This window comes from Mycteria americana, chromosome 4 (assembly GCF_035582795.1).
Source record: "Mycteria americana isolate JAX WOST 10 ecotype Jacksonville Zoo and Gardens chromosome 4, USCA_MyAme_1.0, whole genome shotgun sequence".
Classification (NCBI taxonomy): domain Eukaryota; kingdom Metazoa; phylum Chordata; class Aves; order Ciconiiformes; family Ciconiidae; genus Mycteria; species Mycteria americana.
In genome coordinates this window covers 30,175,895-30,192,673 of record NC_134368.1, presented here as the reverse complement: position 1 = coordinate 30,192,673, position 16,779 = coordinate 30,175,895, and the positions used below count along the sequence as shown (strand labels likewise).

The 16,779-nt window shown below is 36.9% G+C and overlaps 1 protein-coding gene across 1 annotated transcript in view; it reads left to right on the top strand.

The window, feature by feature from the left end:
• The window catches only part of CORIN (corin, serine peptidase), a 160,207-nt gene that overhangs the window by 10,559 nt on the left and 132,869 nt on the right, over nucleotides 1–16,779 (top strand). Inside the window, exon 2 of the mRNA XM_075499205.1 lies at nucleotides 8,585–8,729. Coding sequence (XP_075355320.1) covers nucleotides 8,585–8,729 — 145 coding nt within the window. The remainder of the gene's footprint in view (nucleotides 1–8,584; nucleotides 8,730–16,779) is intronic.

Genomic DNA, 16,779 nt, shown 5'->3' with positions numbered 1-16,779 from the left:
GCATGGCACTGTTGAAACGTTCATGAGTAATTTTTGCAAGCCCTAGAAACTTAAAGAAAACTAATAACCCCCAAAGCATAAATTCTGCATTAATTACAGATTAATTTCCCCAGAACAATTTCCCACTGCCTGCTGAGGTAGACTGAATGGATGTTCACGTTCTGGTATTGAGAAATGTCAGATAATGCTAATCATAGTCTAGTTCTTAAAGTGAATGTCTTCCATAGACACTTCCATTTTTGAAAAATCTTTGATATCTTCCATATGTTTCCTAAACCTTGCTCAGCTTATGAGGCATGGCAACACCACACATCTTTGCCACCAGCTGTTAGTAATAAAGAAAAGAGTTCTTAGAATTGTAGTAAGTTTGCCATCAGCCGAACTATTCTTAATTGGAATGTTCTTGAAAATTCAACAAAGTTCCATTGTAAATATGGGAAGCATCCATTGTTGTAGTTGCAAGTTTACATCAGTGAAATTATTAATAATTGTAAATATGTACAATATATAAGTATGTAAACAATTAACATTTATACCAAAGTAGAATCATTATTCAGCAGCACTTCTTTTGAAAAATGAAGAGATTCAAACATATTGCTATTGAAGAGGTGATACTACTGTTCTCTAGGAGTGATAAATATCCTTTTTTCCCCTCTCTTCTAATTCAAATTTTGAAGAGTGATCAGTACTGACTCTGTATGATGGCTAAACGGTGTGTCTAATTCTCATTTTAAATGAGGTGGAGAGCAGTTACTGGTATCACGCCAGATACATGGAATCGAAGAAAATCTTTCTTTTCCACTTCCACCCCTTTCCATGAGATGTTAAGCATAGATCACCTGTAATGGAGAACCAAGGTCAATAGTTTGCATGTGAATAACATTCTGATTTCTAAATCAAATCTTCTCAGGGAGACCAATTATTACATTATTTATTTAGATTTATTTCAGTATCAGATTTATTTCAGTATCAAACAGATGCTTTTCAAAGTGCCTTTAAAATCACTACATTGCCAAGATAAAACACTGGAGCCTTTTCCAAAGAACTAGATGAAATGAGAATAAACTCCTCAGAGCTCCACATCTCCTGGACGTAGTGCTTATGTCTGAGTGACCAACTCATTTCCACCTCCCTCAAAGCCTTCAGAAAGGGACGAATGAATTATGAAAGAGATGTTGCACCAGGAGCTAGCTCTTTTAAACTGAGCATACGCTGTACAATAGTAACTTGGACGCTGGTAACACCACTGGCAGCACAACATTCATCTGTCATCCCGGATAAAAACAGATTTGGAGCTCAGTGTGTCAGTGGCTCTGATAGCTGGTTGTACCTCAGCTAGAAAGTTCAAAGTGAGGGTGGGTTATGCCTGAGGGGTCTGCAGTCACGCTGTTTGGACAGCACTGTCGGTGTACTCCAAAGGAGATCTAGCTTGGCAGGCAGCAGTGCAGGGTCTCAAACACACAGATAACTGGAACACCATAGTTGTGTTTGGATTTTGTCTCAGCAAACTTACCGCTGGCTCTGTCTCAAACTGAAGCTGGAGCAGCATCAGAACTGTGTTGTCACAGAGCTGGGTGAGACATACCTGAATGTCACCTTGTCTCTTCTGAGCTTCTCATGCATATCTCCACAGTTTCTCAGTTCCAAATTTGTCTCAGTGGCTCACAAAACTGCTGAAATTATTTGTCAGGAGTTGAGAACCCCAAATTTGTGCAACAGAAATGAAGGAAAGAATACCACATCAACATTCAGTAGTCTGAATTGGTGACTTCTGGTGATGCCCGGTTTGGATTTTTACTACGCTGTGTCTCATGCTGGATTAATAACAACTTGAAAGATCACCTGAACAGAGGAAGGGGCCAATGGGTCTCTATGGTAGTCTGAAAGGCAAAAAAAATCACCTTACTTTACACATTGTGTCTTCTGTACACAGAAGAAACATCACTGACACAGTTACCCTCTACTTACTTTAAGTGAAAATGTAAGTCAGGAAGGTTAAATGTGTTTCAGGTTTCTGCTTCGGCCAGACGAATCTGGCTGGACATGGCATCTAGCACCAACCAAATATTTCTTTTGGAAAGATGTGCCCAGCTTTATATGACATCTCCCTGACTGGGATTTCAGATTGGTATGATGACTTAGTATATTTATATTTCAGTGGTTAAAATAGGGGTAAATCAGAGTATTTTATTTCATGGATGGGAAAGGAGGTTCTGGTCATCAAAATGAACTTTGAATGAATTATGTCAGCAATTTGTAGTTTGTCTGAGGATATGGAATTTCCTGGGAGAAGTTACAGGATTACAGTGAACTTGAACTATCAGGAAAACTAGTGCATTTCATTGTGCAAATAACACTTCATGTGATAATAACATGCTTCTCATGTTTGCGGCCTTGCTGTATGAAAAAGTTTTTTTTTCTTTTTGCTGCCTTGCTGTGTGAAAAGTTTCTTTTCCCCTAAATTGCACGATTTCCTTTCAGAATAACTATGGCACTTTTGTTCTTAAATTTGTGTTAACTGGAATTTGAGTATTACTTGTATTTGCAGACAAAAGCCGCTTAGTATCCAATTTCTTATGCTGCCTTAATGTTCATTCTTCAGTTGGTCCATTTCAGTTTGGCTCTCTGATTCCTGTAACACTGAAAATGAAAGATTATGCAAAACATTGTTTCCAGTGACTTTTTGCCTGTTCCTGTTTTTCGCCTGTGACTTTGCCTGTAACTTTGGAGGATTTATCTTACACTTTCTACTTGTTACAGTGACTATTAAAGCATGGTGTTATAGTGACTATTAAAGCATGGTGTTATATTTTTTGGATGATAAAGTAATCAAACAGAAGTGCATTGCTGACTCCCAAATTTTCATGTGAACAGGACAGAACTGATAAAAAATGTAGAACATTTGCAGCTTCTATTAGTTACTCCCAGGCATTTGAATATTGTGAGTTGGTCAAAAGAGGCTGTAAGAATGAGTATGTTTAAATCTCTTTATATATGCTGTTGTGTGTTTAAACATTGGCACTTCACATGTTCAGTTTTTGCTCTGTAGTCATGAGAGCTGGGAACCATCTTCCCTTACAGGGAAAGGAAAGCTGTAATGGCTGGTATGGTCATGTGGATCCAATATCTAGAGCTTTAAGACCAGCATCATGAGAGTTGATAAAATCACAGGAGCTGACAACAGAGCACTGCTTCAACATTAGAAGAGGAACAATATCAAGGATATGGAAAGAACTACACATAGTTTTCATAATCTAACATCTTTTTAGTTTTCATAATCTAACATATTTTCCATACATGAACTATTGTTTGGCTGGGTAGCAGATTCCTCCATGACATTCTGAGGATTTCTACAAGGCCACCTGTTTACTGCCTCCTAATGACAGTCTTTCTGCATTTCATGGTAGCACTTGTCTTCTTTCCACTTCTTTCCAGCATAAACACCGCATAGTACTTTGGTGTATGGCTTGCCCAAGGTATTTTGATGCTTCTGATCCAGCAGTTGTCTCCTACATTTCTCTGTAGAGACCCATTATGCATAGAAGGTACTGACAGTAGGCTGTAAGCCCTAATGATATTTCTTTATTGGGAGAACATCTGTTAGGTTTGTGGTGACAACAGCAGGAAATGTTTTTGTCAAGTGCTTATACCATGGTTCAGGCTGTTTTATAGACTAGTAACTTAGATACTTTTTGTGTCTAAAAGGAAAATCACATGCTACCATAGGCTTTTCACCCATAAATCTTAATGTGATCTGTCATTTCTGTGCTTTAGTATGACAGGCATGTTATTGAAGTGACACCCATGAGATCGGATTCTCCCCACATCTTGCATAAGATAAGCTGTGAATTTTGGTCCAATGAATTTTCAGTCTTTCTGTAGTCAGATGGGGTTGTATTTTTTTTCCATCTTATTTTTTTCTGCCTCTGTGGTTTCAGAAAATCAGCTGTGAGCAGTCTGATCCAGCAGTCCCAGATAAGCCTAGGATTTTTTAAAAATCTGTGCTGAAATTAGCTCCGAGTTACTTTATGGTGTAACTTTATTCCTTTACTTCCACTTATTTCCTTTACTGCAGTCATTACTGAAAGAATGGCACTCAGGTAAGCAGTGGTTAATGGCATTTCGTTAGGGACAGAATTTTTTAGCTGTCAGAAGAAATTATCTGATGTTTTTAAGCATCCTGTATTCTGACTATATTCTTGTTTAATACAAAACCTGATTGTATTAAAAGCAAATGACTTGTTGCCTTAAAAACCAAACACTGGCATTTCATAACTATGGTGCACACAGTATTTAATTCAAAAAAGTCTTTCTTGAATCGAGTTTTCTAACAACAGTGGTAGGAAGGGAACTTGCACCAGTATTCTTCAAGTTTTGAGAATATCTTTTGGTCCAGTGCTGTGCTACATCTATTTTATGCCAAAATCTCCAGCATTTAGGGTTGGTTTCTTTCAGTCTGCCCTCAAAGATTCTGCTTCTAAGTCCTGCCTTTCCCTTGGAAAGGGAGATAAATGTGTATCTACAAGGTACCTCAGTCTTACAGAGTATGATTCAGAGAAACTATTGACTACAGAAAGAGTTGAGGGAGACTGGTTTCTTATCTTGGCCACTAACCTTGAAGCTTGAAGTAAGCCAAGTGAATAAGCATGTAGCACCCCTGTTTCCTTCTACAGGCCCATTTTTATCTGAAGATTCCATTATTTATGCCTTTAGTCCATTATTTATGCCTCTATTCCATTATTTATTAGAATTGAGAGGACAGAGCATGTCTGAAGTTTATGCAGATACCATTGGCATACTAGAGCACTTAAAACTGGTGCATATATTCTTTGTGTATTGCAGTATTTGGTGGCAAGAGGAAAATAAACAGTATCAGGGAATATATAAAGAGTAGGTATAATGCATTTATCTTTATCTATAGGACACTATTAAAGTCTCATTGATGATATAGGAACCATTGCACTATCTCTAGTTTTATTTCATATTCACCACAGAAATTGGTGGAAAAAGCTCATGTAGATGTTCAAGTAGTGGAAAACTGGCAAAATTGGAAAACTGGAAAAATTAAGTTTATACTTGCTGAGTCACCGATGATGATTTTAAATAGGTTTAGTGTTTTTCATGAGGTCTTTTCCTGTAGAAGGGAAAAATACAACATGCTGTTTAGTTGCCTATAAATATTTATGTTGCTATTATACAAAACTAGCAATTTGTGGTGTTTAGAGAAGCATGTCTTTCACAATCCAACATTCTTTTCTTGAGCAGTCACTGAAAGCAAATTTGGATACAACAGTCCCTTTTAAAATCTGTGGTAGTAAGTTGTCAATGCAAAGATTGAAGTTTATTGTTGCTTTCAAGAGTTGACAAGAAAGAAAATGTTTGAGGTTCTCCTTTACTATGAACATTTGCCTAAAGTAGCTGGTATCCACAATGCCAATAGATTTTAGAAACAATTTCTCACAGAAACAGAGGAACATAAGAAGCTAATTGTTTTCATTGGCACATATTTAATGTTTCTCCTAGGTCAGCTCTGAGGCATCTGTACAACAGTGGTGGTAACTCTGCTCTCAGTTATACACTTGTGCTTGGGATGATTAAGATCTCATGTACCTCCAAAATATTCAATATCACCTCCTCCTCACAAGAAGAGTCAAAAAAATTGATGATGAGTACTATTTCTGTGTGTTTTCTCAATTCTTTGAGAATACAATTTTTTTGTTTATTGATAACATAAATTTTTTACTCCTAAGACAAACTCTTTGTAGAGTCATGGGTCAGCATTTACCTTGTATTACACTGGGTAGGGTTGGGCACTTTTGCCTGGGATTTGCAAGAAGTGCATCTTGATTGGGACTCATTCCTTTAGGAAAATGAGCTGGATCTTACATTTGTTTGTCTTGAAGAAACTGAGAGTCAGCTCCCGAGTGCCCTAATCACTGGCTGTGTAGTGATGGTCCTGCTCCCTATTATCTGGCCCAGCAGAACTGTGTTCTTTTTCACAGAATATTGTGACTTCAAGGGCTAGCGTGCTCTGATTCAGGAGGAGTCTACGTTCAGGTGGTTGTGATGCTCTACTGAGTTGTAGATGTAATTTTTAACTGCTTCAGGCTGAAGAGGGAATTGAACTCAACAGCCCGATTTCCTGCAGGAGCATTGTAACCACTGCACTGTTAGAAAGGGCAATTTAATGCCATTTTTCTCTGTTTTCTTTTGGCTGTGCTTTCAAAAGTAGTTATGGCAGCTGTGTTTTGAGAGATCTGTATCATAACAGAGCTGTGTTGTTCCTCTGTTACCTGCACTCAGACCTCCCAAGGGGGCCTAATACAGGCTGTGCAAACCAAGGTTATGGAATTCAGGGAAGCCTGCCACGAGTAGCTGCTAAGCTGCTATATTCCAGCATGACCAGAAACAAAACTTCAGGCAGACTTTGAAGACTTTAATATGAAAATGTAGGCAAGTGTGGACTGCAGGAAGTTACATAGTCAAGCAGGGATTGTCTAAATGTCACCTGGATTTAGGTTCCTAGAAGTCACCTAAATCCTTATCTTTATCTGTGCCTGGGTATTTGAGGTGTTACTTGTGGGTAAGGGCAATAATTTAGCTGAGATATCCCGAAATCTTGGATTGCAGCATTTGCAACTTCTGAATAAGCTGTTGATTAAGAAAAACACTTCTGACAACCAATTAACTCTCTCCAACATTCTTTATATTTCTCTTGTTGTGGGAAATAGTGATGATCAGATTACAGACCTTGTCAAGTCACCCAGGCTGTACCTTTTCCATAGACAGAGCTACCACTCTTATTGTTCTCACCCTGAGCTGGCTGTTTCAGACGTTCAGATAACTCCACCATCTTTAAGTTGACCTTCGACTTATGTCCTGCTTGCTAGATAAGCCCAGTACTAGGACAGTGTTGAGACTGAATCACTGGAATAGGAAGAAAGTTATCAAGCGAGATACTGCTAGCACCTCACACCATACTGGTACTGTATGCATTTTCAATGTTACCTGGTCTTTACTTTGAACAGTGGAAATAGCAAAGAAAGTCATATGGGACACTGCACTGGATAGATCTCAAGGAGGTCAGATAACATGTGATGCTTACCAGTATCAGAAAAGGTACATACAACTCCACAAATGCAGTTTTCTTAATTTCTGCTGTCTGTACAGTGTCTGCAGTGTCTAGTAACGAGGGGTATCAGAAATAGATGGTAAGTCTAATATTATCAGCAAGGAAAGTTTCCTTACAAACAGTCTTTGTGCAGTGCTGGAACAAGAGACAGTGTAGAATGATGGAAAATTATGCTGTAAATCCCACTTATGCCTACAGTTTTCTCAGTCAGGCAGTAAAACGGGCAGTGAGGTTGGCGGGGGGCGGGGAGGGGTATAAATCTAGTCCCTGTGCAGCAATTCCTTAAGAAATAGTTCAACTTCCATTTTTGCCAGTTGCTCTGGTAACCTGTTCTTTACAGAAAGGCACTTACAGCAGACCCAGCCAAAGGGATAACCCACAGAGACTGGCATTTACAAGACTGATAGTATATATGTTGTAGACCTCAGTTTCTTGAGGTTCTTTGGGGAGAGGCTGTCAGGGTAATGGATGCATTTACACTCTCGTGTCCTGTCACGACCATCTTCAATGTGATTGATCTTCCTGACAAAGAGGATAAACTATTAGTCATCCTTTGGGAAGACATTGTCTGGAATTCATAATCCTATCATCCAATTTCACCTTATCATAGGGAAAATTGTAATTATTTTTAGTCAGTTTTGAATAAAGATGTATTAACTTCATAAAAACAGTTTCAATCTTGCTATTAAATATTCATTTGGTATTTTGTTTTTGTTTCTGTTTAAAAAGTATGACATCTTTCCAGTGTATGAGATCATAGTCCTATGGAGTTACGTTTAAAAATATGTATATTAAATACATGTTTAGACTTTTGCAAAGGTTTGAATTTTTGTACTTTGTGCAGCTCAATTGAATTCAGGAAATCATTTTTCTCTATTCGTCTATATTCCATTTATAGAACAGAAAATACAGTTGCAAACTCCACAGAATACTGTGATAAGTTATAATTTTGTAAAGTACTTAAAAAATGAGACAGCATTATTGTGCATAATAAGTGGAACAGTCCTTATCACTTCTATCATCGCTTACAACAAAGATTATAATAGTTGCTTGATTCCTTAATAAAGGAAACTTAAGAACATGGAGCTTTTGAATAATTAGTAATGAATTATTTTTAATTATAAAATAACCTGTATTTAGCTTTATTGGTTAAATTTATTATGTATTTTACATTTTTTCAAATGAAATGCCTATCCAACTTCTAGTTCATCAGAAATGTTTAGAAATTTCAATGAAGCTGTAAGTCTGTGGATATTGGGTGAACTAAACTAAATTATATGGATTACACTAGGCTGTCCACCAAAAAGAAAGTTTCATTAAGAATCTAAAAGCCATTTATAGCATATATTTAAATCATATAGCTGTTCTGTGCAATGGGGAGGACTGCTATTGAAAACATAGGAGTTATTAATTGACACCAGAATGATGAAACTGTGCTCTCTTGTTTTTCAGGTCTTAGGAACAGATGAGGATAATATGGGGGATGGTTGCTCTCAGAAACTGGCTTCTGCCAAGTTTCTTCGACTTTTGCTCCTAATACTGATTCCATGCATCTGTGCCCTCATCCTTTTGTTGGTGATCCTGCTTACCTTTGTAGGTGAGTGCTAATGGAGTAAATGGACACATTTTTAATTAAGGAGACTAAAACTGAGACTGCATTCTCAAGTGCTAATGTAATTGTGGACATTAAAGATATATCTTAGCACATCTACCTAACAAGCTAATCTACCTAGTGACTTGATAATGTTTGTTGCAGAGAAATAAATATGCTATTTAGATTTATATATTTAAAATGCATTTAAGGTACCGAAGAGGAAACCGTTTCGAAATTTCTCAGAGTAGATTTTTGAGGAGCACACTACTTTGAGCATGTAATATGTAGATGGTTTTCAGCAGTCATTTTACAAGTACAAAAAGATATTTATGTTAGAACTTTAGATCACTGTCAGTGGAATGGAATATTTATCCCTTTATGTCACACATTGATGTGCAAATCTGATTTTTCTTTTCAGGTGAAAGTTGATTTATAAATAGCCACAAATCTTTCTGAACAGCCTACAAAATATTACTGTTTCACTAAGGAAAAATATGTTCATTTCTTCTAAATGTGAAATATGTATCAATGCAGAACCCCAAGTATGTTTTGTGGAAACTTGTTCCAGGTATATTAGATTTCATAATGGTTTAGTCTGTTAACTAACTGTGTCCGTTACAGAATTAAAAGGTAATAATTTATTACCAAAATTTTTTTAAAAAGCCTTCCCTTTGTTACCTTTAGAGAAGCTGACATGTCTTATCATTAAATTGCTTCAACTACAATATGAGAAAGACAGTAATGCTAGGTTAAAGCATTACTTTTTCAGGAAAAAAAAAAAGGAAAAAAATCATCTGCTTTCAGTGCTGAGGGTTTCTGGGATTTTTACTTATTTTTTTGTTAATGAGAATATTTTCTAGTTGAGCTTCCTTAAGTGCTTCAGAAGCACATCTGTAACAAGTGGGGTAATGTGTGAGGTATATAGATATAAATCTATTTTCCTGTTTTAAACCCCCAACTTCAATACACATCATACAATCAAACAGTTAGCAAGCACAGGAAGAAACTAAACACATCTCAATAGCACCTTCAGCACTGTCAAAATCAAGACAACTTAAATCTGTTTTCTCAATTCAGTCTGTAAAGGATTTGCAACAAGACGTTGTAGGCCTGTTCTTTTCATTTAGCTTAAGTTAAGGAAGTGAAAAAAAGAAATAAAGCTAGTGAATGTTATGATTGACAAGTAAGTCTTGGGATGTATCTTTAATAACAGTCTGAAGTGGATTAAGATCAAGTAAGTCTGGCAATTAGGAAATATGATGCCATTCAATTTACTTTCCTTATGTTTAGCATTCCATTTGTATCCTTCATATCCTCTGCCCTAGATTTTCATTCTTTGGTGAGAAAGCAGATAAAAAAGCAGGTGTATTTACGTCAGCTCTACTCAATCTCCTCCTCTGAGGCATGTATCAACATAACACTCATTAAAATGTATGAAATCCTCTGGGAAAATGGGACCTGTTCCGATCCTACTTACATAGCAAAAATCAGGACTATCTCCTCTTAAGTCAATGTAATTACTGTAGGGTGAAGAATATGGCTTGGTGTTATTACCCAAGTCTAAAACTGTCAAAGCTCCCTTCAGCATCTTTTGAATTAGCATGATTATAATTTAGTATTCTTCTCTCTCAGTTAGCAGCTTTCATTTTATGTGCATTGATAGCCTAGAAACAAATATATCTGATAACTGGAATTAAATGAGCAAATTCTGTGGGCATCTTTAAAGCGTGTGTAATATAATATAGTCTGTTCTATTTATTGAGAATACACTATATACAGAATAGTAGTTTGTATTAATTTGAGATCAATGATAACTAAATTCTGTTAGTCTAATATTGGTATGATGACTTACAATGTAAGAAATGAGTTGATAGTCCCGACTCGCTAACACAAATTATTCAATATATAGGAAATTCTGTTCTTATTTTTTCACAAAATGGAGGCATTAAATTCTGTGGTTGTCATTCTAGTATCTTTCACTGGTGCTTAAAACATAAATAGAGAGCTCCAGTATATCTTTTAGAACCTTATGAACTTTTTTGATTTGATCTCGGTAATGAACTCATCAGAAAATTAGGCCTTTTATATTTTGCAAGAAAGTATTTTGTTTCCTGTGGTAAATTTGTAGGTAATTATTCTTTTCCTTCTGTAATATTTTTTAATTAAATGAGGCATATGCACATGAAAAAGTGTGCATGCACCTTAGAACTTTCCTGTTCACTTTCCTTACATCTGTTTTGTTGCCTGCACATCATTGCAAGCTCTGATGTTGACGAAACTGAAAAGTTGGTATGGGTGGAAGGAGACAGGTAGACCACTATGGTTATATTGTAGTAATAGAGAATATCCTACTCAAGGTGTGTCATGGGGGCCTGTTTTCAGAATATGTCATTAATCAACCTTTCAAAAATTATTTACCATTGAAGTATTCAAGATGCAAAGCCCTTGAAAAAGTTATTTTATTAGAACTATGTACAAAGAAAGGCCAAAGCAACTTATCAGTAGCAATACACATTATTTTGACTAAAGATACAGGAGACTTTTATGGTCCGTAGAAGAAAATATCAAGCTGAGTTGTTTAGCTTTGATTTCTCTTAAGTACTTATACTCTGGCTCTGCATACTCTTCTGTCTTCTGAGTATAGCATGCTTGTCAGCCTGTAGAAGAAAACTTTGTAATGAATGAATGTTGATTCACTCATTGAAGTAGAGGCAGTACCAGTTGCTATGAAGGAAGTCTAGCCTTTAGACCATGACCATAATAATTTGTTGATTGCCTGTGTTACAACAGAGGGCAGGAGGGCTTAGGAATGGTGCTTGCTTTGGACTGTTGAAGACCTAACATGCAAGGCCTTGACCATGAAGACCTAACTCAGCAATATAAATTTGAAGGGCGGAGAAAAGGCTAGAGTATACATTACTAAAATTACTGATATCTTACAATTTCATCTGAACCCTATAGACATCAAGAGCCTTCTAATAAGACTGGGAGATATTTTTTTTCTGGGGATTATACTCAGTACAGTATAGTAAATGTTCATTACTTTCCAGAAAAACAAACAGTAACTGAATCCATGGTTTGAATAGCTGAATCTTTCTTTAAAATGGAGAGGTGGAAGATCACCTTCAACTTGTGTTAGCATCTGTAGTCTATGGCCCATTTTGCTTACACTGAAAAAAAATCCTTAAGTAGTGAATAGTATGCAGACATTACAAAGGTGAAAATTATCATGTTTGTAAGAATGAAAAACCTCTGGCATTTTCATTCTTTTCCTTGCAGAGAGGAAGTGTTCTAAACCACTTGAAACATTGTTTTTAAAAAGTCCTTCATGGCTGGTGAGCATTATACCAAATTACAGGGTTTTTTTATTGTACCTTAATTGCTTACCATTGCAGTTATTTATCTGGGAAAACAAAACTCTTTATACTTACAGTTCCAAAAAGTAAAATAAATTATATTTATTTTATAGTGATAAATGCATTCCATGGTAGATGTCCCATTCCTCCCATTCCTTCACATCAGTATCCTGAACTCATACTTATGTGGTCTTTTACCACCTCCTGTTAACAGCCATCCACAACTAATGCTTTGTCTATGGTTTTCTGTAGAATTCAGAACAAGTCTTGTGGCACACATAATAATGGTTTCATGTATGTCAGACTCTTACAGTCCAGATGTAATTTTTGAGCATATGATCACACTGCAGGACCACATCAAATAAGCTTGCCTTTCTGGCAAGCAGCATACCCTCTTATCTATGACAATGTTCGGTGTTCATGCATTTTGCAAAATAATATTTTAAAAATCTGTTAGTCCACCAACACTGGTGGGAATGAGGATTACAATTAAAGTCTCTAAGATGCACTGTTTACTATGGATATGCAAATAATTGAGGTTTTGGTTCTCTCACCAACCTTACATTATCAGCATGCAGTGTTTATATTTTGGCTCTGACATGTATTTTGAGATTAATTTTGGTTCTCAGTGATTACTCAATTATTACAAGTGTTATGTGTGATGGGTTGTATTTAGCATTTTCATCTTACTCTCCTTAAAAACAAAGCTCACTCTAATAGCTGCATTTTTATTATCCTTGTATAAGTATGAACCAGCCTGGGCAGTTCTCAAATCATTCTGATGTTTGGGAAATCTGTAGCAAGATTCTGTCCACCTGAGAGACGCTGTCAATGTTCTTGCATGTCACTAGTTGAACAATGGTCATTACTATTATATTATCTGTGAGACCTGTGTTCTTCTTTCCCTTCCCCTGCTGAGAACACAGAAGGAGCTGTGTCTCCTTCACAGAATAAACATCAAGAAAAGTACATTATAGTAAAACTGCTAAGCTTAGCTTTGTGGCTGTTGGATCTTCCACATTCATAACGTAATATGCATATGTCAAGACTTCTGTATCAATTTGGGAACCCAACTGTACTGGCCCATAAGGAACTTTTTGCCACACAGAGGTAGTTAAAGTTGCAGGGAGTTATAGTTATACTCTAGAGTAAAAGGATTTTGATCCCTGAATCATTTGCAGATGCTGGTAGTTCTCCAAATGATGTTGAGCCTCGAAGCATATGACATGTCCTCGAAATCTAAAGTGCGTAGCAGCATGGAGATACAAAAGTTATAATTGTGAAAGCAACATGAAATATAAACAATTCCATTGTCAATCAATGGCAATATTTGCTGTAAGACTGTTGTCTAAATTTAGGAGTTTAACACTAACATATAAATAAACCATTTGGTCGTGGGAGTTTTTCTAATGGAAGATGGTAATCATCACCTAAATGATCTGCTGGTTCTTTAATTTGATCTTGCCAACACAGCTATATTATGGGGAATGTCCAAAGGACTGTATCCCAGAGCAGCCTGTATTTCACCCATCTATAAGAACTAATTTAGTCTAGCAAGCCTTCTTTACTGATACACCTGGAATGTTGGGAAAAAAAAAAGATGCTGTGACTACAGCTCCAGGTCAGAATGTCTGCTGTGAGACATCACTGAGGTCAGTGGGGAATTGTGCTTGTGATCTGGAGAATAATAATGAAAGTCTGGCAGTCCACCCAGCACAGATGGACAGAAGGTCACAGTGACTGAAGCACGGATTCTGGTGTGGCATAACTGATTCCCAAATTGCCCATGAAGCTTTATTCATTAGCCAGTGCAAAGTGAGTGTTTAACACAGGCACAGAGTTCAGGATTGGTTTCTGAATTGCAACAGAGCCATTATGTGTATGTTACATTTCATTTCTTAGGTTAAGAAAAGCTTTATAAATAAAAATTTCTAGTTACATGACACGTCATGCTTAAGAGACAGGAAAAAAGAAAGACACCAGATAAGATTTTTTATTAGACCACAGTGTTATGACTGTAACAGGGAACTTTCAGGCAACAACAACTGTTAATATGAAAGGTAGCTACTGTCTTCCCCTCCAGCCCTTTAGTATGATCCTGATATTTTTGCTGAGATTTCGTTGCCCGAAAGCCAGAAGTTGATGAAAGGGAAAATCTCTCCTTTCTGCACAGGACCTTAGGAGCCCAGCTTCATCCTGAAGCTTCTTTAAAAGATGCCTTCCACAAAGTCTACTTTGAGTTCCATTTTATCTGGGAACTGATCCATTATTTGCATAAGTCACCTGTTAAGTTGCAAAAAAACAAACAAACAAAAATTACAACTGACCTCCCGAAAACCAAAAACCTCCCCTTGGGCAGCTGGGAAGCAGTTTAAGGTAATGTCTTTACTTGACAGGAAGAGCAAGATAAAGTCCATTACTGCAGCTCAACTGATGTGCAATGCTTTGGTATGCTATCAGACCTCCATATTATCAGTGATGTGCCCATTTCTTCAGAGTGCAGAGTCATAGGGACAGACCCTGCAGCAGAAATCTCAGTGGGTATGTGCTGGCTAGTTATAGTAGTGAACCAGCATTTTATTCCCTGTGTAACTGCCTCATCTATTACATATACTTTTGTAGGCTGCTTTGCTCTGTTTTGTTAGCTTTTTAATCAAACTTGGTCTTTTTGAGATTTCCTGCTGTGAACTGCTAGAAATCACCCACAGTATACACTGCCAAAATCTCAATTTAATATCTTGAACAATGTGACTATTTCTTAGATCTCATAACTGTCCATTTCAGATCTTTAAATAAAACATTAATTCCCCAATAGTGAACAGCAACTGGAAAATGATCAGTAAAACTGTTGGCAAAGCATCACTTTGAACTGAGTGAGCCTGGTGCCAGTTCCTCGTTTTTGTACCAAACACAATGAAGGCCAGCATGCTGTGTGTTTCTGTCATCTGGACATGGCCAGCTGTAGCTGGAAACACAAATCCAAAATGGTTACAGCTATTTCTCAACTACTTAACTATCTGGCTTATGACTTGCTGTCTACAGCTCTGTATGAACTCACATCTGAAGAATAGTTGGATATAGTGTGCATGCATACATGAATAAAATGCATGTTTTGTACGTGTTGTATGGCTGTTAGCAGACATGGATAGAGAGTAATTCCATTCTCAATGCTGAAGAGATTAAAAAAGAATTTATTGTTTTAAAGCATCACACTGTTTTCTTAGGTATCTTAAAATTTAAATAGTTCCTTCAGGGCTTTTGATGCTATAAAAAATCTCCAGTAAGCTTAATTTAAGATTGAAGATATACAGTAGTATTTTTAGGGGGGAAAAGGATGAGAATCAAAGTAAATGGGAGCCTAACTCAGAAAGTGGACTCTATAGCCTGGAATTAAGTGCTTGAATTCCCTACTGTGCATTGGGAAGATGAGAGGACAGGAGGAAAACGTGGGGGGAGAACAAGGTGACTGAGGAAGGTGATCCTCCAAAACCCTCACATACTAAGTGGAAACAGAGTTGTCATCTAGAGCTAGCTAGTGGGGAATGCCAAACAGAGGTCTACGCCAACCTCTCTCAAGGGCATATGCACCAGAGCTCATGTTATTTTGTGGGGAAAAAAAAACCTGTTAAAAAAAATTTTAATACTACTCATTGTCAGCTGAGATGATACAATTGGGAAGGCCTTTTGTGTAGAAGAGTTTCATTGTGTGGTACACCTGTCAAGAAGAGAAGGGGAGTTGTTATCACTAGGAAACTGTGGAAAGAGAACAAAAAACGCTATTGTTGGAAAGGTGGGTTGAAGAAGCAAACAAGCATTTGGGGATCTCAGTGAAAGAAGTAAATGACCTTATGGGTAGTGATAGACATAGCTATTATTTGTAGTTCCAGAAAAAGAATGGAATAAGGCTGAGTGGGGAGAGGATAGAATCCAGTGGGTAACTTCAATATTTTCCTTAACAGTATTTATTGGTCCACTGTATTAAACCAAAAGTTTTTTTAAATCTTCTTTCAAGAATTTACCTGTCTTGTAATGTATTGCCTGCTGTTCTGCTGAGTGATATATAAATAGCTAATCATTTTTACATTAATTTTAAATCATTATTCATAGCTCTTTGGGACCAACTTTTTCCAGGCTTTTTCTATTTTTGTGTTGAGTGGAGGAGAAGAGACGAGCCTAGGGAGGAGGAGAGAGAATGTGAAAAAAACCCCCTCAGCTATTCTTGAGTTACGGAAAAAAATTATGCACTTTTCCAAAGGAGGAAAAAAAGCTCATTTTAACTTTTTGAAAACTACAGAAAAAGCTACTGAAGTTTGAAACTTGAAACAAAGTAGGCCTCTGAATCATAGAGATTCGAAGCTTTATTTGGAACCAAAGCGTCCACGTAAAGCTCCATATGAGTGAGCACAATTTCTAAGCATGATCAGTCACAATTCCTTAGATTTTAGCAAATCATATTACTACTGGTCCCTATTTGTGAAACCAGAGCACATTCATTCTTGCCATTTGGCCTGACCAGAGGACTCAAGCAAAAAAAATTGCTGCTGAAATAATTTACAGGTGGGAGATCTTTAGTTGCTTCTGTAAAATACATGCAGTAAATTCCTTCAAATCCCAATGAATTACGAACATTTGCTGGTGGAAAACCAGAAACCTTAACATGCATAAATACAAAGTTCCCCTGGGTTCTTCCAGCAGAA